Raw genomic sequence first — 23,792 nt, forward strand, 5'->3', positions numbered from 1 at the left:
GAAAAAAAAGAAAAAAAAGAAAAGAAAAAAAGAAAAAAGAAAAAAAAGAAAAAAAAGAAAAGAAAAAAAGAAAAAAGAAAAAAAAGAAAAAAAGAAAAAAAGAAAAAAAGAAAAAAAGAAAAAAAGAAAAAAAGAAAAAAAGAAAAAAAGAAAAAAAGAAAAAAAAAAGAAAAAAGAAAAAAAAGAAGAAAAAACAAAAAAACGAAAAGTTGTCTTTTTCTTCCCCTCAAATGTGATGTTACATATGTGGCCTCACACATGTCCAAGATGGCCTGAAGTGATGGTAGTAAGAAGTTTTATTCTTATATTAAGCAAGAAGTATAATCAGTTCAGTCTATCCATCTAATGACGTGGTCTCTTGCACTAATAAATAAAAAGGTAACACCTCAAAGAAGCATTCCTGGCCCTTCGGTAAATAAATGAGAATTTCATAATTTACTTCAGTAAACCCGTAATTTCACCCTGGCCTCCTGTGATGGGAGCAAATGAGCACAATGGTTGAGACACTTCTCTGTAAATCACTAAGTCATTGGGAGGTATTGCTGGAACTTCCTTGGCTCCTGAACTGAAGGGTAAACATAGCAAAAACAAATCACAGAGAGCAAGTAGAGGGGAAATGATCTGACTCTTTATTTCAGCCTCCTCAAATTGTCAGTCTGCTTTGCTATTATGCCTTTCTAAAACTGAGGCCACATTTGAACTTGGTAACAATCCATAGGGATAAACTTACCGTTGTAACAAGCCCAGTGCAGTGGTGTATAACCTTGATTATCCTTTAAACTGCAGTCTTCCTCCGAAAGTGCGATCTGCAGTAATTCACTCAGCCAAGTGGCATGACCTCGAGCTGCTGCAAAGTGCAGAGGTGTTCTACCTCTAGCATCTTTACATAAAATAGATACTTCTTTCTCTAAAAGCATCTGAACGCACTCTTCATGCCCAGTCATAATCTGGCAAAAAAAAAGAAATGAGTAAAGAGGTTGAAATAAACATAGACTTCTACCCAGGAAACATGGAATACGATTGATGCCTGTAAACATGAAATAGCCTGGGTGGGATTCAGCTGACAGAGATGAAAGTTCCATTTCTCCCATGGGTATCTATGATAACTGCTACACTGAAATATATTTGGTCCTGTCTTTCAAAGGCATTGATTACTTGTTTGTGGAAGAGACTTTTCTAAATGAGACTCAAAAGCAAGAGGGAGTTTAAGATTAAGGAAAAGTATGAGTAAAGGGTGAGACCACAAAACTTGAATCCAGCTACTCTAAACAGCATACAAATGTGAGAAAAGAATTGAGGGGAAGATAAAGAAAATTATCAGAAGTACGAAAAGCTGGCCAGGTACTTTCACTGACCTCTGTAACATATATAGTTTAGTTTCAGTACCTGGGTCATGTTCATGTATTGTTGTCAAAACAGAACAGCAATTTTATACCATAATGTTTATTATAAACCAGTGTTGGACTCTAAGCTGAACTGCTCACTGCAATTATTACAGAGTTAGAATAAATACGATCGCTTGCATCAACTTCACATTTTCTAGGAGCCATCTTCCTATCCAAAGTTATATCTGCCTTGAACTTCACTGCTTCTGGATAAAAGTTTAGTCCTCATATAGTTACGCTCTCCTACCCAAGAAGAAGTAACTGTTGGGTAGTCCTTTTAAAGACATTATTTTCAAAATCCATAAAGTTCTCCTTTATAACAATAATTATCGCTATAGTAAATTGTCTATTTACTATTTTTTTTCTATTATCTAACAGAAATAAAAAAAGTCTAATTAAATTGAATAATCAAAGGCTGAGCAGATTTGTCCCAATTTTTACCTCATGGATTGCTTTTCGTCATGTTTTCAATCATTAGCTATATATCCTACATTCAACATCCCTTTGTTTATAAATGAACTGTAGTCACAACAAAACAAATACTTAGAATTTAGAAAAATGAAGTCACCCCTCGATGTAAAGCTGTGCATCCCAGGAGATCTGCTGCATCTACAGATGCATCTTTTTCAAGTAATAAGGAAACAGCATCAATGTGCCCATATGCCACTGCAAGCATTAGTGGGGTTCTGGAAGGAAAAAGAAACAGAACAGTCATGCCTATCAAATGGCACACTACTTGCTACCACTAACTTACTGTAAGACATAAGTCAGAAAGCCCTGCATTTCTCTCTCCATTCCTACCCAGAAGTCTATTCCTTTCATCATCCTTATGTATACAACACAAGTGAAAACAGTTGCATGAAACTATTCTTAAGATGTTTAACAGCCAACTATCATGACTGAGATAGACAAACTCATCTGCAAGCAGTTTACAGAGCAACATCATTCCAAACAATTTTTTTTTTAAACCTACAATTATTGTCATCTCCAGCAACACATGAGCTTTACAATACTAAGTTGTGAATGAATGCCTCTGCTAATTACCAAGATGACAGTAACTTGAGGTATTTCTCTTGAAAATAATACACAGTTCTTTAAAGCGGAGGAAGGGACATGAAGAAACTACTGAAGCCAAAATTTGGATTTGGACCAATAGATCTTCCTTTTTTCTTTCTTTTTTTTTTCCCCCCCTGAAAGGGATCTATTTTCCTTCTATATTTAGGTAAGACTAATACTATTTAAAATTATATGTATAGGCAGATATATTCCAGGTACCCTAAATAAGAAAAGCATTCATGTTTTCACTTCTAAAATGTACTCCATTATTCTCTCTATAGCTGACATTCAATGAGACAAAACTTATGTAGGAACATCTCAGATTTAGGGTTCACCTAGAACAAACATTCCATCCCACTTTGTCAGCATAATATACCTGTACACACAATATATGCTGAAATATCAGCATTTTAGAAAATAAGACTCTACAGACATCTCAGAATCTTGTTAGTTTTGATTGAATCTGGCTCTAAGAATATATGAAGACTCGTTTAAAGTTTAAAGTGGAGGCTATGATTAATGAATAATCCTTTCCACATGGCTTAGATCAACTGAATGTGTACTTTGTAGTATCTGCCAAATTCTGTAAGAAGTCGTGCAGGAAATACAGTATTTCAATTTTTTTTTATTTTTTATTTTTTCAAAGTAAGAAATCTGAGATACCATTTGAATTACAGAACTGAAACAAAACCACCAAAGAAACTTACTGTCCTTTGGCATCCATCACATCAGGGTTGTCTGCAACTTCTAGCAACAGTCGTAAACAAGGTGTATGACCATTAATGACTATAAAGAAAAAAGTGTGTATAATTAAAACAGGATTAATTGCAGACACTTCTCCATTGGAATGCTTACGGATAAGAAATTTCTTTATATAAATGGAAAATATCCCCTAATATAAGAAAAGAATATTCCCACAATTTACTTCTGCTAATGAAATGGTGAGCTCCTTTTTCCCTTTCCTCAGTAAGATGAGTATTACTTTCCTTTCATACAAAAATCCCAAATGAGTAAAACGGAAACTGCGATTCTCACTACTGAGAAGATTTCTACCAAACCAGACAGCATTCCAATCCCTGACAAGCAGACAAGGCTTTCTGTGATCAGTTTTGGAACACCTTAGGAAGTTCTCGGCAAGGCTCATTAATATTGTGTGGGCTGTACAAGCAAGTTCCTTAGTGCTGTTTTGAAAAAAAAGAAGCATCTGCAAAGAACGATCATTGTTACACGTTTTATATTCCACGAAGCACGACATTTCTTCCACATTTTGCTCCCCAGTGACCTCCAAGCTGACAACAGACAGCTGTGGGGAAGCCACGAGGAGAGCAGCATCACAGCCTCAGAGCAACGCCTCCACAATGTGGATGGCAACTATTGTGTCTCTATTTTTGTCCCTCAGGCTCAAACGTGCATTTCCTCTCAGGCTGGTCAGTCACACTCTCCCAGTCTCCACTGTACTGCACAAGAGCTCTCCAGGCCATTCGGACTGCTTCACACCGCTGATTTACTGCAGAGCCAAACATCTCTGACTGTCCAGCACACTCAAGGTGACTGAAGTTCAGTACACAAAGTCACCACTACTGTTGACACTCTATAACCAAAAGCCTGCTTTGTCCCATTCTGCTTCTTTTTACCCTCAAAGCCCTGTTCACGATCTTCATTAGTTAACAAAATTCTGATGAGACTCTTCTATTCAGTCAGCAAGGAGGTGATGGCACATGATCATGTTAGCTGCTTGCATGGCCAGAGGATCAACCAAAGATTAAAAAAAAAAAAAATCCTTGGGTCTTTTTTTTTTTCCTCCAGTTCTTCTAATTTAACATTTGAAGCCACGGCTACTTCTCAAAAACAGGGTTTGCTCTTTAAAATGCAACCTACTGCAGTTGGAAAACAGCTCCAAGGTACTACATTTTGCAGGGCCAAACACTGAAAACCCATCTGTCTGTCAGCTGGCTTAAAGGATTCAGCTTTATATGACCCACAGGATGAGCGGAATTTCTTCCTTAAAAAACAGTAATTCCTGCACTCAGTACACAGAAATTATGTCCTCCTTACAAAAAGTCATACGTTCACACTGCCTACACCCTGTGGGCAGAGGCAAAAACCTTGGGTTCCACCTATGTCACATCATTCTGGCAGAGAAATGGGTGCACATCATCACATTTAAATCACTCCTCCAAAAATAATCTTAGTCGCTCTACTCAAAAAAAAAAAGACATTTTTAGTTATTTATCACTAAGTAATACCACATACATAACATGTAAACACTTCTGCAGGGCTGATGAATAAGTGACTCACAGAGGAAACAAAAAAAGAAGAAAAAAATCAGTTCTATTGCCCAGCAGGTAGAAGAGAAATCAAAACTTGTTCACACTGATGTCTGAAAAAGATTTTGGTAAATGAGTTTTAGGGCAGATACTCCCAGGAAGTCTTCAGAGCTAACCCAACAATTGCTAAGCACTACAGACCCTGCAGGGAACGTTAGTTTTGCCAGCAGAGCTACAATGCTGTACTCGGCAAACATTTGCAATGGATCCCGCAAGCCAGAGAGAGGAAAGTCTGGTGGTAATAAAATTTATACAGGGAACATATAATTTAGGCTAAGGAAATTCTCCATGTTATGAGGTCAAAGGAAGTCTGTTCCTTGAGGGGAACAGACAGAAAAAAAGAAATACTTCATTAAGTGAATTATTTGTCTACTAAAGTCACAAATCCCTTTGCAGAACAGAGATCTGCAGAGTCCTGTAATGTAATCCATAGGTTCAAGTCTCCTTAACTGTTGTGTTCAGCAATTCTGCTTCTGTAAGAAGGAACGAAGACAGTGTTTAGGGGATGGGCACACACACCTTTTTTCTTTCCAGTGAACAGTAAATGCATGCAAGTTTTCACTTCTGTATGTGCAAACGCATAGTGCCACTCAAAAGATTAATTCAGCAAGAATTCTGTTAGATTTCTCAAAATATGCCAATTTACCTCTTATGATTGCGCTGCAAACAAAAGACACTGAATACCGCTGTGGTGCTATGCAGTTTCCAACAGGTGACATCATTCTTTGTTAAAACACTCCTAAATAAAACATTACAGAATAGCATAACAAAAAGCATAGGATTACAACTAGCTTTTTGTAATAGGTGGAGACGGAAGCTTTGTTCCATTGCTGACTGCACAGAACTCTGCAAAGCTCTCGTGGAAGGTCCTAAACAGAATCTGAATGGATATTTACCCAAAGTGCACTTCCTTTCAAAATTCTCCAAATTCATGACAGCGATAAACTTCATTTTCTAAGAGTACCAACACTGAACTTCCCTGTGCAGTAATTACCCTTCTTTTTAAGGGACACCTTTTCCATTTCTTTACTCTTTTTCCTTCTCATGGATAGGGTTTTCCTGCTTGTTGCTTTTTTTTTTTGCTTACTTTTTTTTTTTAACACATACATATTTAGCTTACTTAGTTTCACTGCAGATTTAAAGAATTTCTTGTTTGTATTCTGATAATTTTTTTTTTTTAACCTAAAACCCCAATTTTAGTCTCAAACTTCTGATTTATACACTCTGGCAGCGCATCTCTACAATATTAACTTATAGTGGGTAGTAATGTATTCAGTTTTATGCAAAATTTAAGGGGGAAGAAGAGATTTTTTTAGGATGCTATGAAGAGCTATTGCACATGTATCTTCAGTACTGCAGGCAAAACTGCTACAGGTCTATTTGACCTTATGCTTCCAGATTGCGTATATATGATCACACACATGCGCACAGAGAAAAATGATGTTAGAGGATGTGTATACATTTCATTCTGAGCAAGATGAAATAATTAACAGAAAAACAATTAAGTCTGAGAATTAAAAAAATATCTAATAAAGTATTCATTTTTCTTCCCACTAGAGGTCACTGCTAGGTTGTACTGAGTCCTCGAACTAATAGCCAGAGGAGCAATATTCCTTTCGGCACTGCTGTGTATTTAATCAACAAGCATATATTAAATAATAACCTTTAAATAAATTGCAAATTCTACATTTTCTAGTTAATTATGCAGCATGTAGTACTCAATGTATGAAGAAGCATACTCCTAACAACAGCAAATTCACAAGCTGTCTCAGGAGGAGGATAACATTTGAAAGGGGACAAATTTCTGTAACGTTGCCACTGAAACAGGCTGAAGGTTTTGAACACAGAACAATTTCATTGCCACCAATGCCTGACTGTATTTGCAATTCTTTTTTTCTTAGGATACACAGTGAAACAACTGTTCTCTCTTCCTGTCTTTTTTGGCTAAAGAACCATTAAGTGAAAGTGTTGTAGGGGAAGCACCCCACATCTTCGAGTAGGTGTAACAGAGGTATGGTAAAGCACAGGTGAGAAGGTAAGGGTCGAGCAGTAGTAGAGTGTGAAAAAATAGGGGTTTCTGTGAGGGAGAACTGAATCATGGTACAGAAGAGAAAGACCAAGAGAATGACAGAGTTATCTGCAGGATCTCCTCAGTACACAAAAAATCTCCTTTCGTTTAAAAGAAAGAAACATAGGGATAGTAGGTAGCTAAAGGTAGCTGCATACACACTATCGGCTTTGTATTGTAAGTGTAACACAAGAGCACACTCACCTGAAGCATGCAGTGGGGTCCTTTTGGTGACATTGTCTTTTACAGTGACAGAAGCACCCTGGCTGATGAGAGCTTCCACACACTCTGCATGCCCTTTAAATGCAGCCAGGTCCAAAGCAGTGCGTCCCTTCTCATCCTTAATATCCAGATCTACCAGAGATTGGAGAAGCACCTCCAAGGCTTGATGATGACCATTATAGGCCTAGAAATGAGTCATGTAAGGAACACAAGTCTTGTCTTTCAAAGACTTTCACACAGAACATGAGTAACATCTGTCACTGTGAGTCTCTTAAACACAACAGAAATGACGGTTTCCTGACTTCTCATGACTCTTCAAATTGAATGGATTTTGTCAAACTACACCATCACTGACACAAGTAGCCAAGACACTCAAAAGTTCCTAGTGTTCATGGACAGAAATTATGATTTTTTTTTTTATTTGCTCTGCTTCTAATACAGCACAGGGTGGGGAAATTCAGGCAATGATTCACTTCAACACAGGCAAACCAACAATTTGTTTTTCAGGTTCTACTGCATCTTTCAGGAAAATGGTTGCTTCAAAAATTAGGTTCGCTAGAGTGATGCTGGTCAGAGGTCACATGGATTATCACCAAACTGAGTGTCACAATCAATACATCAGTTTTTTCTTTAAGATACACATTTAATGTAGTGTATTACTGATCTCAATTGAATGAAAACAGTTCCCAAAACAGACTTTTGTGCCACTATTAATAAATACAACCTTGAATGGCTCTTTATAGCTGATGCTTCATAGAGTATTCCTGCCAGTGGGATCACTTGGTAGAACAACTACAGTGGACAAGTAGATGCACTTCCAGACCAGTCACATTTGGGCTGACTACACAAACACAGCTGATGTTGCAAAAACCTAATGGATAGTTCCAGTAAGTGGAAGCACTTCATTTAGTTTTGTAGTGACTGTCCTCCTCTCCTTGCTGTCAGTCTCCTTTTTATTTATACATAAATGTATAAACATATTACTAGAGTTAATACAATTAACGAAAACAGAAGAGAAAAACAAATATGAAATAACCAAACAGCCACCAATCTTCAAGGTTAAGTACTGGTGGAAACAGCTTGCTCCGAGTGATTATTCTCAGAAGTTCAAAAGAACAGGACAGAGCAGGGGCCAAGCAGTTGTTTCACTGTTAGACCAAGAAAACTATTTAAGGAAAGAAGAAAGGCAAAGGCAGACAAAGAAAAGCATACAGAAATTAAGGCACAGAGAACACATACCCCAGAAAACAGTCTTGATGCAGTTGTTAGCCCTTCTTCCCTATTACAATTACTTAGAAAACAACCAGCAAAAACCTGATCTTTAATACGATACGAGGTACCCATCCTGAAAGTGCCAAGAAGACAGTATACTCCACTCTCTCCTTGAAGGGATAATAGTTGATTTTTTTTCCTGTCAGATCACCTGGTGCAGTCATTTACTGACCCATGACTGTAATCAAGCACAACAGCCTCAGAGAATGACAGATTAGTATTTTGTTGGCTGCTATACCACTCTTTTGTTCCTAATTCTTAATTATTTGTATTCTACTGTCAAGTATCTGGAAGCAGAGGCCTTGGTCACTGCTCCAGATCAATTGTTTAACAGGTCTTTCTGTTTTGGTGCAAGTTAATGGCTTCGTGGACCCCTGGCTGGAGACATTCAGGGAGACTGTGCTGTATCTGGGGAAGGTATAGCCATAAGGATCCCAATAAACAGGAGAGTTTGAATTAAATGTCAGATAATTCTGGATACCTGCATTGAAGTGAGAGAAATAGCCATGTTTTATGTAAGTTCCCCCCCCCCAAGCCTCCCCCGCAAAGTGTTTTAGGGGTGTCTCAGGTGAATGAAGTGCTGTTAATCAGCAACAGATACAACAGGGAAGACCTCTGGCAGTGTCCTTGCAAGGATTTTGTCCAAGAACCAGGGCAAGTCCCTTCCCAGCACAGGAATTTGTGTTGGTGATAGAGCAAGCTGTAACCCCTATTGGGTTTCAAACACTGTCCTTCCTGCAATGTTCAAATTGTAGAGATAAAGAACTGAGAAAACAGCTTAGTGACAAATCCAGTCCCTTTTAAATCAACTTCTGGCTCTTGTTCCCTCAGATTATGTATGGAATATTCAAACACCAGGTCAGAGCAGTTCTGTCTGTCTGGCAGAGACTACAGAACTACAAAACTAAAACATGCTCCTATTCTCCAGTAAGCAAGTTTCTTCTCTATTGAGAAGAGAGCAGATTCATGGTGAGGCTGAATAGTGAAGGGCCAGTCTGTGGAAGACACTTGAAGATAGGTACTTGATGTATATGTACAGCTGATCAGGAGAGCAAAGAAGACATAGCCAGACTCTTCTAAGTGGTGCCCAGTGACAGGACAGGAGGCATGTAATGGGCACAAATTTCAACATGGGAAAATCCATTTAAATACAAGAAAAAAAAACATTTTTACCATGAGGGTGTTCAGGTACTGGGACATATTGCATGCATTCCCACACCTAGCTGCACAGCAGACAATTTTTACGCTCCGCATGTCTGCAGGAGAACATCCCACTCCATCATCAGAGCCACGGGCTCAAGCTCCAGCTCCAACTTTATAAACTAGTTATAAATAAAATTTGCAGCTTGGCATTTAATTTCACTTCAGTTTCTGTTTCTTCTTCTACTACTCGAGTGTTATAATCAATAAGAGCAAAGAGCTTAAACTGTCAGAAACTCAACAATTGCAGTCCAGACTTTTTTTTTCTTTTTTTTTTTTTAGGACAAGGAGGAATGGTTTTAAACTGAGACAGGGGAGATTTAGGTTAGATATTAGGAGGAGGTTTTTCACTCAGAGGGAGGTGACGCACTGGAACAGGTTGCCCAGGGAGGTTGTGGATGCCCCGTTCCTGGATCAAGGCCAGGCTGGATGTGGCTCTGGGCAGCCTGGTCTAGTGGTTGGCAACCCTGCACTCAGTGGGGGCGGGGGGGAAGGGAGTGAAACTCGATGATCTTTGAGGTCCTTTTCAACCCAGGCCATTCTATGATTCTATGATTTGTTATATTTAGGCCTACATCCTTTCCGAGTTGTTTCAAAACCAAGTCCACGATTAAACCTGCTTCAAAGATGAAGATTAAAGAATTATTCTTTGAGATGATGATCAAACACTTTACACATCTCATACTTACAGCTAAATGCAAAGGACTTTTCGTAGCTGCAGAATCCGATTCCTCAAACATATTGTTGTTTTTTTCCAGAAGCTGAAAACGGAAGAAAAAAATCTTAAAACATTCTTGTATAACTTATCCTAAGTTCTCATGATTCAGCAGACAAAATAAAAAAACATTCTCAGATGTTTACAGCGAATACTGAAGGGCAGCGAGGATTAAGTACTCTACATTTACAGTAGAGTATTTTCAAGTCTTCTTCCCCCATAGGATAGAGATATAAAATAAAATTTTATAATTTGTCAAAGTAGAACTTCCTTACATAGTCTTCCAAAACACAACACATCCTTGAACATAAATAGCCTTACAAATGTAAAAAAGTTAACATCTAATAAAATGCATCACGTATTTATGATTTGCTTCATTTTCAAGGGATCCCAAAGCATTTTAGGGCTTATAAACGGGGTATTTCTGCCCAACCAGAATGAGAAGTTATGGGCTTATGTGACTAGCATCCCTCAACAAAAGCACATGAACCCAGGCAACTTACCAAGTTGCAGCTGCAAAGAAAACTTCACACACTATTGACAAAATATTGTGAATTCAACACTTCTGAGTAGCACTACTACTGATGTGCAAGGCATTTTTACTTGAAAACTACTCAAAGAGTTAGTTTCCACAATCCTTTGTGACTGGGAATTAACATTTTCCAAGAAATCAGTAACTAGAGACTGCAAAAAGTAAAAAAATGTATGACAGGTAACTACAAGTGACTTGTAACATTTCTATGGTTTCAACTCAGTTTTTCAAACTTTTTTTTTTTTAATAGAGTAATTAATTAACTCAAAGACTGAAAAAGGGAACAGTGGTGACAATCTGGACAATTCTATAGTATGCCAACATGGAACACTGTCTGAAGAGACTGGTGAACTATGGTAGGCACAGAAATTACCCAACCTACGCTGCAAGATGGTGGTATATACTGAACTCATATTTGCCTAAACTTTCAGTGTAACAAATCAGTCCTTAACAGACCTACATCAAAGACAAATTTTTCCAAAGTATCGCAAATCGTGTATTAAACAAGGACATTATTCTGAAGCCTATTACTATAACAAAACAAAAGAAAGAAAGAAAATTATCCAGTAACTTTGTTTATTTGTGTATTTTGAACCTAGTAAAATATCTGGACAGAAGAAAAAGTGTATTGATGCAAATACTACTCATAAGCAGGTGAGTGTGTGTATTAACATGTAATGCAAATTCAAACACAATCTTGCAGATAAGGGAAAAAAAAGCAAGTCCATGTCACATTTTTAGTAGATTTGGGGCAGAGTTACAGAAATACATCTGTTACAACCACATGGAGAGACTTCCAATTTAAAATATTATTCTTCTCTTGTATTTTAGATGGATGGAAACAGGATTAAGTGGCAACTCTGAACACATGGTCACGAATTCTCAGTTACTCCAAACATGCTCTAAGTAGGTGATTATTTTAATTCTGATTTTCTCTATTGAGCAAATTAACTAGAAAATATCCAAATGCAAGCACAAAGCCTGTTCCCCTGTCTGCTCAATACTGACCTTTACTATGAGTCCATTAGGTGAGCACAGAAGACTAATTTCATCACTTGTAACTACACTGATCATCATCTGCTTTCAGCACGCTGTGATCGAAGCCTGAATACATCCCTTAACCTGTCAGGGGGCTCCAAAAGTCTTTTGGAACAAGGCAGATAACTGCCTTTCAAATAGATGGGGAAAAAAAACCCCACAACAAAAACACAGAAAATTGACAAAACGAAGGCTCTAAAGGAACAAATCGCAGGATTGAAGAGCTCCTCATAAAAGGCATCTCTATGGCTTAGTTAAAGCAGCTTAGACTAATGCAGACTAAGCTTAATGAGCTTATTACTTACAAGGCTGAATGTCTCTATCATAAAGTCAAGCATAAACAAGAACTTGACTGTAAATCCAGTTGCTCCCAGATACATGGCCCAACAGTGCAAGAAGAGAAATCATAAAATAAGATCAAGGGCACAGCACTAGCGATTTTCTAGTTTGCCTCATCAAGCGCAGCTCGCAATTAAAACTAATTCATGTGAGAGGTACACATCACACTCAGAGACAAAAAGTACCAGGTGTAAGTTACTAGGCAAATTCTGCAGCTTCACTACCATTTCTATGGTTCCAAGAAGGTATTTACAATACATCTCATATACTTGTTATAAGAATACACAAAACTCTCCTTGGGGTTCTAATTCCATTAGAATCCATCCTAGAGCACCCTTGCATGAAGCCACCCACACTGCATCTGTTTTTTTAAATAATACAAAAAAAGTGAATTTATTTCTCAAAACAACCCAAGCATGCCAGCTGCAGTGCAAAACCTGCCTGCTGAAAGTTGGCCAAAGCACATCTCTCAAGAGAGCCAATGAAAACACATTACCAGCAGCTGGCTGAGCAGGGAAGATCCCAGTATATCTCGTGTCTCATTTCTTGTGCCATTAAGATAATGTCTTTTAGACTAACACATTTCTGCACCTCAGCTGTATGCAGATTTTAAGTGCTGTCAGAACTGTGCAGCTGCTGCTAGCCAGAATGGTGGCTACTGTCCTCTCTGGTTAGGTCATCACCTCTTAAAAGGTAAGGATCCCCACTTCTACCCTGCACTTCTCATAACAGTGTTATTTAGTACTGTATGTAATTATCGATTTTGTGAAGTCTCCTTCATACTCAGGAACTTGATGCTTTGGGAGTGAAATGCAGACAAAACAAGATAAAACATCAATTATTCAGTTCCATTGTTACCAGCTGGTAGCACTACAGGGCTGCTACTATCTCTCCTCCGTTCCATGTAAAGATTAACAACATTCAGTTCTCACAATTTTATTTGTAGAGTAAGGGTATTTACACACATAAGAAGACTCACTAATTTTGTGCTTACAATAAAGGATTACATGGGAGAATATAGTGTGGGGTGTTTTACTCCATTTGATTTTAATTTTTTTTTTTTCCTACTTGGATTTAACTTTTACTGACTCAGGGCAGTTTACAGGATTGTCCTTCTAAACTAAAATAAATTCTAATATTCATCTCTAGTTTTAAAAAAATATAGCTTCATGGAGTAACCCTGTAATTGAAAATTACTATTAGGAAGTAAAGGAGATCATATTTTCATCATGCATGAAAGGTTTAAGCTACATTTTTAAAAGGAAGATATCAAAAGCAACTTCAAACCAGATCACTGCAATGACGGGTGCTACCTCAAATCGTAAAAGAAAAGAGAAAGCGTGTTTCTGTATAAAACAGCATGCACCTACACCCCCCAGGCACAGCAACCTGTGCACACCACCCGTGGCTATGTCAAAGGTTTGATCTAACCACCACTGACATTCAAGTGACTTTGCACTGAGAGTTTTATTATTTCAGTAAGGCAATTTCTACATTTAAACACATATCCTTTCTGCACCCACAATTAACTTCTTCATAGCACCATAGCTGTGTACTATTAAAACCAAATGTAAAACGTCAAAACATTCTTCAATTAGTAGTCACTTTTCATGGCACTTTCAGAATAAAAATATATTAACAAGGACACTTCACACACCTATCTCTATACTGTCCACCTGTGGATGAAATGCTCCTGAAGCAGCAAAGTTCACATGCAGCATTAGCATTCTAATTTTGATTCTTAAAAGATTTTTAATTTAGTAAAAAAAATCTAAGCCAAAACGCACTGCTATAAGCTAATGTATTTCAGCATCTCTAGCATATACAGACTCCTATTGCTCATTTAACCAGAAGGTACATAATGCACATATGTCCATATCTTCTTTCACGTTCTCCTTGTAGAAAACAAACACTAGAGTTAATGACATTAAGCTTCCTCAGCAAAGAAAAAACACTCAGCTGTGTGCGGCAGTGGGTTTGACAGAAAGGGTCCCTGATTCTGACGCACTGAGAGCTGCCTGCACAGACACCCACCCTCACACATCAGCTCCAGCTGGTGCTGATAACAGCCCTTAACTAACCGGTCATCCAAACGCATGCTCACGTTTTTCAGAATTGCTAGAAGCTATACTTCACATAACATTCCTTGCATTTTGTGCATAGGGAATCTATTTATTTGAAGTCTTGTCCTATGTATTTCTGGAGCTTTACTTGCTGTTTTCTTCATGAAAAATAAGCATCTGAATTCCTAATTGTACCAACTAACTGGAGAGAAAATGTCATATTTCTGCACTGCACATGGAATAACAGCTCAGACATTCAAAGCTAACATGCAGGAAAAGCTCTCGGAGATCGGTGTGAAGTCATTCACAGCACAAAGCACCATCACTGCTGCTGTCAGAGAAAATGCTCCCTTTCAGAACAGCAGCATTTGTCATGGAGACAGCAAGACATGCATAGAGGAGGAAAACCAGAGCACAGCCCTTTGAATGCAGTGATTCAGGCCAAGAGGCAGACCAGGGGCTGCAGCTGGACAAGTGGCCGAGGCAGGTCCCCATGTGACAGACGGCTGCTTCATGCCTATTCCAACCACACATGTGATTCACTCACCACTGACTACTGGTGTCCTGCTCTCAGATGAATGAACCAACAAATTCTTGGTGATTAACAGACATAAAACCAGCAGCAGTCATATGAAAGACCTAGAGGGTCTGTGATTCTAACTTTTCCACATGCAAGGGACTGAGCATGGAACACACAGCTTGCTTCTTCCTCACCGCAACACCTGGTCTAGCAAAAGGTGTCTCCTTGCTCTCAAACTCCACAGCACAGACACGACAGGCTCTGCTAGCAGGAGATCCCTCAATGCAGGCGGCTCTGCAGCTCACTGCTTTCATCAGACACACAGACCGAGATTTGCTCTCTCTCAGATATGGTTTTACATTAAACGATGCCCTCCTCCCATCCTTAAGAGATTCGACCGCTGTGCCAGTTCAGGTTCTGCTGGCCAAAAGTGAATTTCATTTGCTGATGAGATAAGGAGAAGAGTAGATTGGAAGAAAATTAAGTACTGATACTTAGAGAAGAGACATCGCACAAGACTGACGCTTTATTCCTTTTGTCTTGACATCAAAACATATTCTTACCAGCATAAAGGGTCTGACCGGCCCTCCACATTGCATTTTAACTTGCAATTGCAGTTTAAATTTCACTCTTTCCATAGCAACAAGGATTTTGTGATAGATCACTTCAATGAAAAATATCTTTTTTTCCTCCTAACTACTATAGTTCACTGACATGATCAACTCTAATATACCAGCTAGCAATCCTGAACGACATCTGACTATCGAACACCAAAGAAGTCAGTCCCAATCTAAACAAACATGAAGTTATATTGTTAGAAGTATGAAAGCACATGAGAAAGACAGAGTTTCATTTGCTCGCAAGCACATATGCCCACCATTCAGTCTTTATGAATGGCTCGCTACAGATGGAGAAAGAATTCAAGAATCTGCTTCCACTGTTCTCTTTTTAGCAATATCACGTCATTCGTTGCAGAGAGATATTCCAGGCAACCTAAAGGTCCTCCAGACAAGAGCTTCTGGCATTGAGCTCTGTGGTTGAACACACACCTTATTTCTTGCACCAAAGGAGATGGCCTTTTTACTCTTTATTCTTTTTTCTCCTCATACCTCTGCTCTCTTCACAAATGAACTTTAACTACATTTATCCCAAAGTACTGGGCTAATAGGAAAAACATAAGACAAAAAATAAAAGCATATTTCTGTAGATAAATCAGCCCTCCCAAAACTGTACTCAGAGGTGTAAATACTTTTTCAAGCAGAGAAGCTATGACGTTTAAAGTAATGATCAGTTCCCTTAGCCAAAGAAACTTCACTAGATACTGCATTGTCTTCTTCAGATTTTTAAGTGTTCATTTATTTTGAAATAGGTTAATTCAGTAACCTGTTATTAAAACCAGGAGGGAGGGAGGGAGGAACTAAAAATTAGGCTTACGAGCTCTTTGATACACTTGACAAGGTCCACAACGCTGAAAAATATGCATTAATATATCCCCTTAGCTTGATATTGTGCATACAGAGAAATGCGAGTAACTGTTATTCACAGACATCAAGCTCAGCATTGCACAAAACTTTGCCTTAGTTTTGATCAGTCAAAGCTTCATATTTTAAAGGGACTTCTTCCCCTAACAGTTTTATGTCCATAAAGAACTGTCTTGTAGGAGAAGGGAAAATAATTCCCAGATATTTTTGACTGAGTTGCCAATAATAAACTGAAAATATTTACCCAAGGGTTAAAACAGTAAAATTACAGTTAATTTGGCACTGAAAAAAAAAAGGTCTCGATTTCAGTAATCCTACCTGAAAAATCTCTTCTTTAGGATGAAAGAGACTGGAAATATTTCAGAAGGAACATTCCACAAGACAGTTCCTGTGATATAGATTAGTGGTTCAAGGTTAGCACTTGGATACCCAAGTATCTGTTATTACATGTGTGAAGCCAAAACAAGAAGTCTATTTACAGACATATTTAGACTGGGATTGGCACTGTTGGGTTCCCATCATTCCTTAAGCAAGAACAACTGAAACTATGCTCAAAGCAACACAGCCTTTCAGCTACTGGAGACCAGTCCCACCTCATATGACATTTCAAATATAAGCAATGAGGGGAATTTAAAAAAAACACAAAACTCAATGCAAAGGTGACTGCCTGTATCAATTCATTATTGCTATCACATATAATTATACCAACATAACCTGGGACTCTGTAGCTCTCTAGAACTAAGGGATAACTGCTCACTGAACAAAACAGAATCAGTCTCCTCTGACAGTGGGTACAAAGACGATGAGCCCAAGTCCTGCTGCAGACTGAGTACAATTGCTTGCCAGAGTGCTCAATCCTTTGTATTCCAGAGACAAAATGAGATGTCTGTCAACCTCTCAACACCAGTGGCAAAATCCTGGTCCACGTAATGCTGTCAGGCAGACAACTGTATGGCTGTAACTCTGCAAGTGACTCTTGGCCTTTGGTTTCTACACTGCAGCTTTAGTCACAAACATGCAAGGATTAACATAGAACAACACTGAATTCTCTATGTGAATACCAAACAGTTGCTGCATTGCTCTCTTACCCATGGTTTGCATGTCACCCTTCAAAACTAAAGAGAAACACAACACCTCCAATATGTGCTGCATTCTCAGCTCTTGTTTGTCTGGCATGCCTAAGTAACACTGGGAACTGACAGCAGGTCTGTAACTGGTATGTTGTGAGAAAATGTGTCCAGCAGCAAAAAAAGAAAAGAGACCTTGCCCTGTGCTTGCTCTGCACCTAGGAGCACAAAGGGGTTACAATACCAAGGTTGAAAGAGAATACGCTGTTGCAGAGAGCTCTGCTCACACAAGTCCTGCAAGAATCTGGTGACAAGACACAACTGAGGCTGCAGTATACCCTGCTGTAGCCATACAAGCATAGGCTTGTACACTGCATAAAATGAACTACATACATGCCCTTCAAATGCCAAGAACATCTGCTTTTGCTCCAAATCCACAGTGGGTGCAGGAGAGGACCACTCCGCTCCCAGGGGCAGAGCCACATGAGAGTAGCTCCAGGAGACAGCTCTCAACAAGGAAAGGCCAAATGGCTGCCATGAGCAACAAAGGAGCTTCCAAGTGTCTTAATTACATTTGTGTGTGCAGGTCGGAGCTAAAAGGCTTTTAACCTGGAGCTGTGACCCAGGGCGGCCCCAGCACAATTACAGGCAGCACTTCCTGGCTCCTATGACCTGGGCTGGGCCAGCTGCAGGATCTCCAGGTGGTGGCAGTGACCGACAGCGCCAGTGCACTGGTATGTGTATGCATAAGTCCTCTTCAATTATTAACAATTAACTATAGTGTTGGATTCCCCTGTGTAACAAGCTGTTCAGTTAATATCCATTTTCACAACACTTTTATGGATTTATTACAACCCCCAATCTACTATAAATGCACACTGTCAATCTCCCAAATCTAGCATTTGGCTGAACATCTTTGGCTTCTTGCGAGATGCAATTTCTAATCACTCAGGTGCAACTACAATGGAAACACACCAACAAAAAACCAGCCACGTGGCATACTAGGTTGTTTACAGTTTATCAGCTTTATCAGACCTGCTATTGTTTCTTCAGAGGCAAAAAAACACGATAGGTATGCAGCTAACCAAAGCTCTCAGCATGCAAGCCTGATAATGTGCACACACATCCCCACACACAGAGTATTCCTTAAAACTGTCCCAAACACTGGTAATATTTTGATCACAGTAAAAAATAACCAGAGCTCCACTCACATTCAATGTTTAAGCAGCAGCTTGTTGAACAAGGACTGGTTAAACAAAATTATCGTGTTTTTAAGATGTACCCACTTGCATATTAGTTGCACTTTATTAAGTTTATTGCAGGTTTTCACAAAACCACGAATTTCCAAAGAACTCCAATCATAACCTTTAGGTGAATTCACAATACTGGCACATACATACACACACATATTTACATATCTGTAGTTAAGAGACTTCTCAACTGTCTGAGCACTCACCAGTTCCAAACACTGTCGGTGTCCGTATGCAGCAGCGTAATGCACAGTGTTGTACCCCTCTTTGTCTTGGATGGATGGATTGGCATCATTCTGTAGAAGGAACTCCAGACACCTATGAACAATGCATTAGTTTAAACGAGAATTCTCAATATTTAACAGATTTATCCCTCATTGCAAGTAGGAGTGGCACTGCAGACAAGCAACTGATTTGGTATTTCTAACAGCACTTCACAGTGTTTACAGGTTTCCCTCCTTTTCACCAACTGCTCCCCACGTTCAACTTTTTTTTTTTAAACATAAAATCCCCCCTCATCTTTGAAGATCTACCTCAAAAAGAATGTTAAACCCAACATCTGCTGCTACTCTAGAGTCCAAAATGGCCTTCTATTAAAAGACTGAAAGAAAACTCCGTACCATGATGTAAATAGCCCATTTCAGAAAGCCAGAACTGCTATCACATGCAAATTCTCTGATCACACCATTGGCTTCCAACCACATACTACGGCAAAATAAAAATTGGACTTTACTGAGTTAATTTCCCAACATGTATGTATATGAATATATTTTCTTGTTTCCTGGCATTTTTAAAATTGTCTTTTCCAAACGATCCTGTATTTTCTTCACAGTTCCTATCATTTTTTTCTTATACCACCAGGAAATCATCATTTTGTCACTATTACTTTCTTCAGTAACTTGTAATTTTTAATGACTACAAGCTGTCATACAAAAAAGGGGATTTTTAAAATTAGAAATAATCAATATGCAGCTACATCGGAATGCTAATCCAAGCAAATACATTGAAGCAGCCATTAGATATCTTATGTTTGCAACACACATACTCAGTGCGAAGTATTAAAATAAAACAGTGCATGTTACTGATGAATTATTAAGTTACTGAAGCTGTTTATTTTCCATTATGGAAGAGCAACAAGCACAAAAGCAGAAATATTAGGGAATGTGCACACAAAAGAGAGCACAGAGCTTTTTCCTTTAGGTTAGCCCTCATTAAAGCCAAGCACTGCACCTAGCAAAGCAATGAATGAGCAAAAGCAAGGGCATAAGCTGCACTGCAAAGCAAGGGCTTTCTCCAGAAATGAAGTTTCATTTCTTTATTGACACCAAACTTACAATGCAGCTTCTTTTTCCTTCATTTCACTGGTTCTTTCAAGTTCTTCAGCATTTTCATGGGAGTTACCTAAAATATTCTTGCTTCTTAGCATAAACGACAAAAAAATGCAACTTATTTTCAAAATATGAGTGATTTTGATGCACTGTGTCACCCACCCCCAATCTCCTCTGCATGGAGTTGACCTCTTCCAGCCAAGGGTAAAAAGTTACATAAGTTTAGTAGAGTACTACCTGGATCTGCAGCTAATATGTTTTGCAAACAATGGAGACAACAACAGGATGGAAGTGTATCATCTTCCAAGTCAGTGCCAAAAAAAAAAGAAAACGCCACCAGAAAATTCTGGTTTCTATCAGGAACTGTTCAGTCACTAATACTGAATTAGTCTTTAATCTGCTTTAGCTGTGTTGCTGACTCTTCTTACTTTCTGTGAAATGTCTTGGCAGCACTGTGAGATATCTCAGATTCTCAGATGTCTGCTCAGATTCCTTAGATTCTTCAAAATAGCTTAGCATATCTTCATACTCCTGCACACCCAGATCATTTTTGGCATCTCTGCTTCCCAGCTGGATGGATGACAGCCAGAAGATTGTGATCTGTCAGCTTGTGATCATGAACCTGTGATTAGGACTTCCTTGGACACCAAGGCCGACACAGAACGCATGCTTCCGAATTGCTACATACCATTAAAGATCAGTACCTTGAAAGGTTTGAAGGAGGACAGTTCGCTAAGTTCAATCCCTCCGTAACACACATATTCCAGACTAGATTCTGCACAATGCAGAACAGTACATTTTTTCCTTATCAGGTTATTTCCCATTTGTATTTTATTTATTTGTATTTATTTGTGTTATTTCAAAGATAAACTGCAGAGCTGAGAGGCCACATCACCTGGGGATGTGGCCTGTACGCACAGCAATCCAGTGAGGAGTTAATGTACACATGTGAGAGAAATTCCTGTGCCAGCCAGATAATTTTTTTTTGTTCAAATGGCTAAACATCATGAAAAGAATAGAATAACATTTGATTTGGAAAAACACTGAACAAGGAACACAAACAGGCTCTCTTACTTTCGGTCCATGTCAGAAGCAGCAGCATAGTGCAGAGGGGTGCGTCCCCAGTCATCTGTTTCATTAATATTGGCTCCTGTGGTCACCAGTGTCTCGATACAGTGGAAATGACAGTTTGCAGCTGCGTAGTGCAAAGGTGTCCTAGAATGTAAGTGATAATTTGTTACCTTGTATTCCAACATGCACTGCTAAGGATAACAATAAACCTTAACTACTGCTGCATTCCTACAGACTTCCAGCAGTCAAAATCAGCACCTTACATTACCACGATGAAACTCAAAGTTATGCATAATTAACAAATTAGTGTGTTACTAGGAAGTCTTGATACTCCTACCAAGGTTAATAGCATACAGATCCACACTCTCCATCTTTCAAACAACCTGTTCCCAGCAAGAGCCTCTGCTGCTTCTCTGCATTCATGCTACATTGCTCCAGCTGGGAGTCAGGGCAGAGCAGGACAGCCCTCACAGCACCTCGATTAGTGGGAACTGCAATAGATCTCAGAGGGCCATACCAACTGAACAGAGTAACCGAACCTTTGTTAGCCCCTCCCTTACAGTTGCCTTTCTTTTCTAAAGTAACACACATATGAACTTCTTTATTTTGCATTTTTTTGTTACGAGCACACACAATCAAAGCTTTAAAAGCTTCTTTGACCATTGGAAAAAAAAGGTAAACTTGGTCTCACTGCAACCTGACAACGCATCTGCTGTGCAGCACTCCTCAGCAGCGCTGGCGACACGAGCCTCAGCGCCTCTGCCATGCCCAGCTCCTGTGGTTCAGTTCTGCTCGCTCCAGCTGCTCAGCATCAACCCACAAAGGCAATGCCACTCCAGACAATGAAACTACAGTGGGGACCCAGCTCCAAAATCAGCTCTGTATGAGCGAGCTCAGCAGCACCAGAGGTGGATGTAGATGTGGGGGATCCCATCACTGATGAATTCCAAAGCTCAAGAAGGGATGCATTGTGCGGAGAAGCTCAGCACGCCCACTTCAAAGGCCAAATGTTATTCAGAGAGAGCTCGAATCCTCAGGAAAACTGCCAGCAAGGCTGAAACTTGCAAAGGCTCTACCTGCTACACAAAAATCCTCAACTAGTTTAAATTCATTTGTCCCCTAAAATAATTTACTTTCATTTTGGTGGAGGTTGTAAAAAACAAACAAACGAAAAATCATCAAGGACAGCTCTGCTTCACAGAAGAACACTGTTAATTTTTTATTGACATACCTGACACACTTCCACTGGATATATTCAGAGGATATGAATGATAATCACTGCTGTCTCTGTACCATGGAGTACTGCTCACAGTGCCTGAGCATTGCTGGACCCTTTCAGCCATACTTCCTCTATGCTAGTATAATGACAAAGCCATAAGTCCTCCAAAAGAGTTAACCAGCCCCTAGAAGCACTCATGGCTTTTACTACGTTTCCTCCAAAGACCCAGATATTCCAGCAGTAGTTAAGGAGAATTTCTGCAGTGTTTTCAGTTCAAACAGAGCTACCGTCATCAGCCATTTAACTAATTCACCTTACTCACCGATCTAAAGCAACTGCGCTTACATCCATCATGATTTACAGCTTCATAAGGAGCGGGAAACCCAGGCATAGTGCTCAGGTGCCTCACTGCTGCAGCTGAGGGCGAATGATACTGTACCCATTATGGAGCTGTATGGGCACAGCAGTGATCTATCAGTGTGCGATGGCACAATCTGCTGCCACATAAGACACAATCTGCCAAACCAATTAGTGCTATTAGGTGAGCTACAGCTCTTCTCCCACTCTAATTCCACCAGCAGACTTTGAGGAGCCTGGTTTGGAAAACATCTGCCTTGTTGAAAAACACAGAACAAAACACAGGACAGATATTCTGCAGCAATCAAAGAGTGAAATCCATTCCTGGCATAGCAACACTCTTAGCAACACTACATATGGAGGAGAAAACAAAAAAAAAAGGCAGGAAACATATCAAATAGCAGCAGTCCTTCCCATCGTAACCCAGGTGCTGTCTCGGGCACATAAGCACAAGAATGAAGGCAATCAGAAAAGCAATAAGGAAAAAAAATCTGTGATATTTTTAAAACAGAAAACTCAAGAGGATGGGATGGCTTTTATGTATTTAATGAAGTCTGCACCTGTTTGTTTGGCAAATAACTGTAGCAACAGTTTCACAGGGAATGTTAAACTCCTACTTTATTTTACTGTCATTGTTCATGGAACACATGCTGTCCAGACTGAGGTGGTCTTTCTTTCTTGCCTGTTAGATTACTTAGATTTTTTTTTTTTAAATGAGTCTCATTATTTACGTACCTCCCACGCTTGTCCTTCTTATTAAAATCTGCTCCACTGCTTTGCAAGAGTTTTATACATTCAACATTACTGAAAAGAGAAGAAAACCAAAGCATGAACAAAGCAGAAGCTTACATCTTGGTTGCCTCCCTGCCCTCCAAAAGGAAAAAGTTCTATTTTTTTTTATTTTTTTTTTTTAACTATTTGCAGTGCAAAGTCGGGATACAGCCAAATATAACCTGAAATCCAATCACAGCAAACAGAAAGCGAAGCCTGAGAAATTATTTCCTTTGTTTCTAGAAAACCTCAGACTTCTGCAGAAGAAAAACAAATTAATTTTCTGAAGAGAAAACAGTAAATATGATCTGAACTCATTGCATTTGGAGATTTTCAAAGGAGGCTGTACTCTAATGCTTCCCACACTGGAATGGTATTTTATGAGATGACTTTTAAAGTTGGTGCTAGCTGATAAAATGCCAGTCTAATAATGAAGAGGTGACATTTAACGAAATCCACCTCCTCTCACAAAGCTGCAATGGTGTGCTAAAATCCTGTTTACTTTAGTGAG

General features: G+C 39.1%; 1 protein-coding gene across 6 annotated transcripts in view; it reads right to left on the bottom strand.

Annotated features, from left to right (window-relative positions):
• ANKRD44 (ankyrin repeat domain 44) overlaps positions 1-23,792 on the bottom strand; it is a 113,436-nt gene that overhangs the window by 12,605 nt on the left and 77,039 nt on the right. For 3 of the 6 annotated variants that reach the window (XM_021400572.1, XM_021400575.1, XM_021400577.1), the window contains 9 exons: positions 23,246-23,314; positions 20,938-21,078; positions 19,870-19,953; positions 18,742-18,853; positions 10,220-10,291; positions 7,041-7,242; positions 3,149-3,227; positions 1,954-2,071; positions 731-947 (listed from right to left, as the gene is read on the bottom strand). In XM_021400572.1, coding sequence (XP_021256247.1) covers positions 731-947; positions 1,954-2,071; positions 3,149-3,227; positions 7,041-7,242; positions 10,220-10,291; positions 18,742-18,853; positions 19,870-19,953; positions 20,938-21,078; positions 23,246-23,314 — 1,094 coding nt within the window. The remainder of the gene's footprint in view (positions 1-730; positions 948-1,953; positions 2,072-3,148; positions 3,228-7,040; positions 7,243-10,219; positions 10,292-18,741; positions 18,854-19,869; positions 19,954-20,937; positions 21,079-23,245; positions 23,315-23,792) is intronic. The other 3 variants (XM_021400576.1, XM_021400573.1, XM_021400574.1) reach the window with 2 other exon arrangements.

Source organism: Numida meleagris, chromosome 5, assembly GCF_002078875.1.
Source record: "Numida meleagris isolate 19003 breed g44 Domestic line chromosome 5, NumMel1.0, whole genome shotgun sequence".
Taxonomy (NCBI): domain Eukaryota; kingdom Metazoa; phylum Chordata; class Aves; order Galliformes; family Numididae; genus Numida; species Numida meleagris.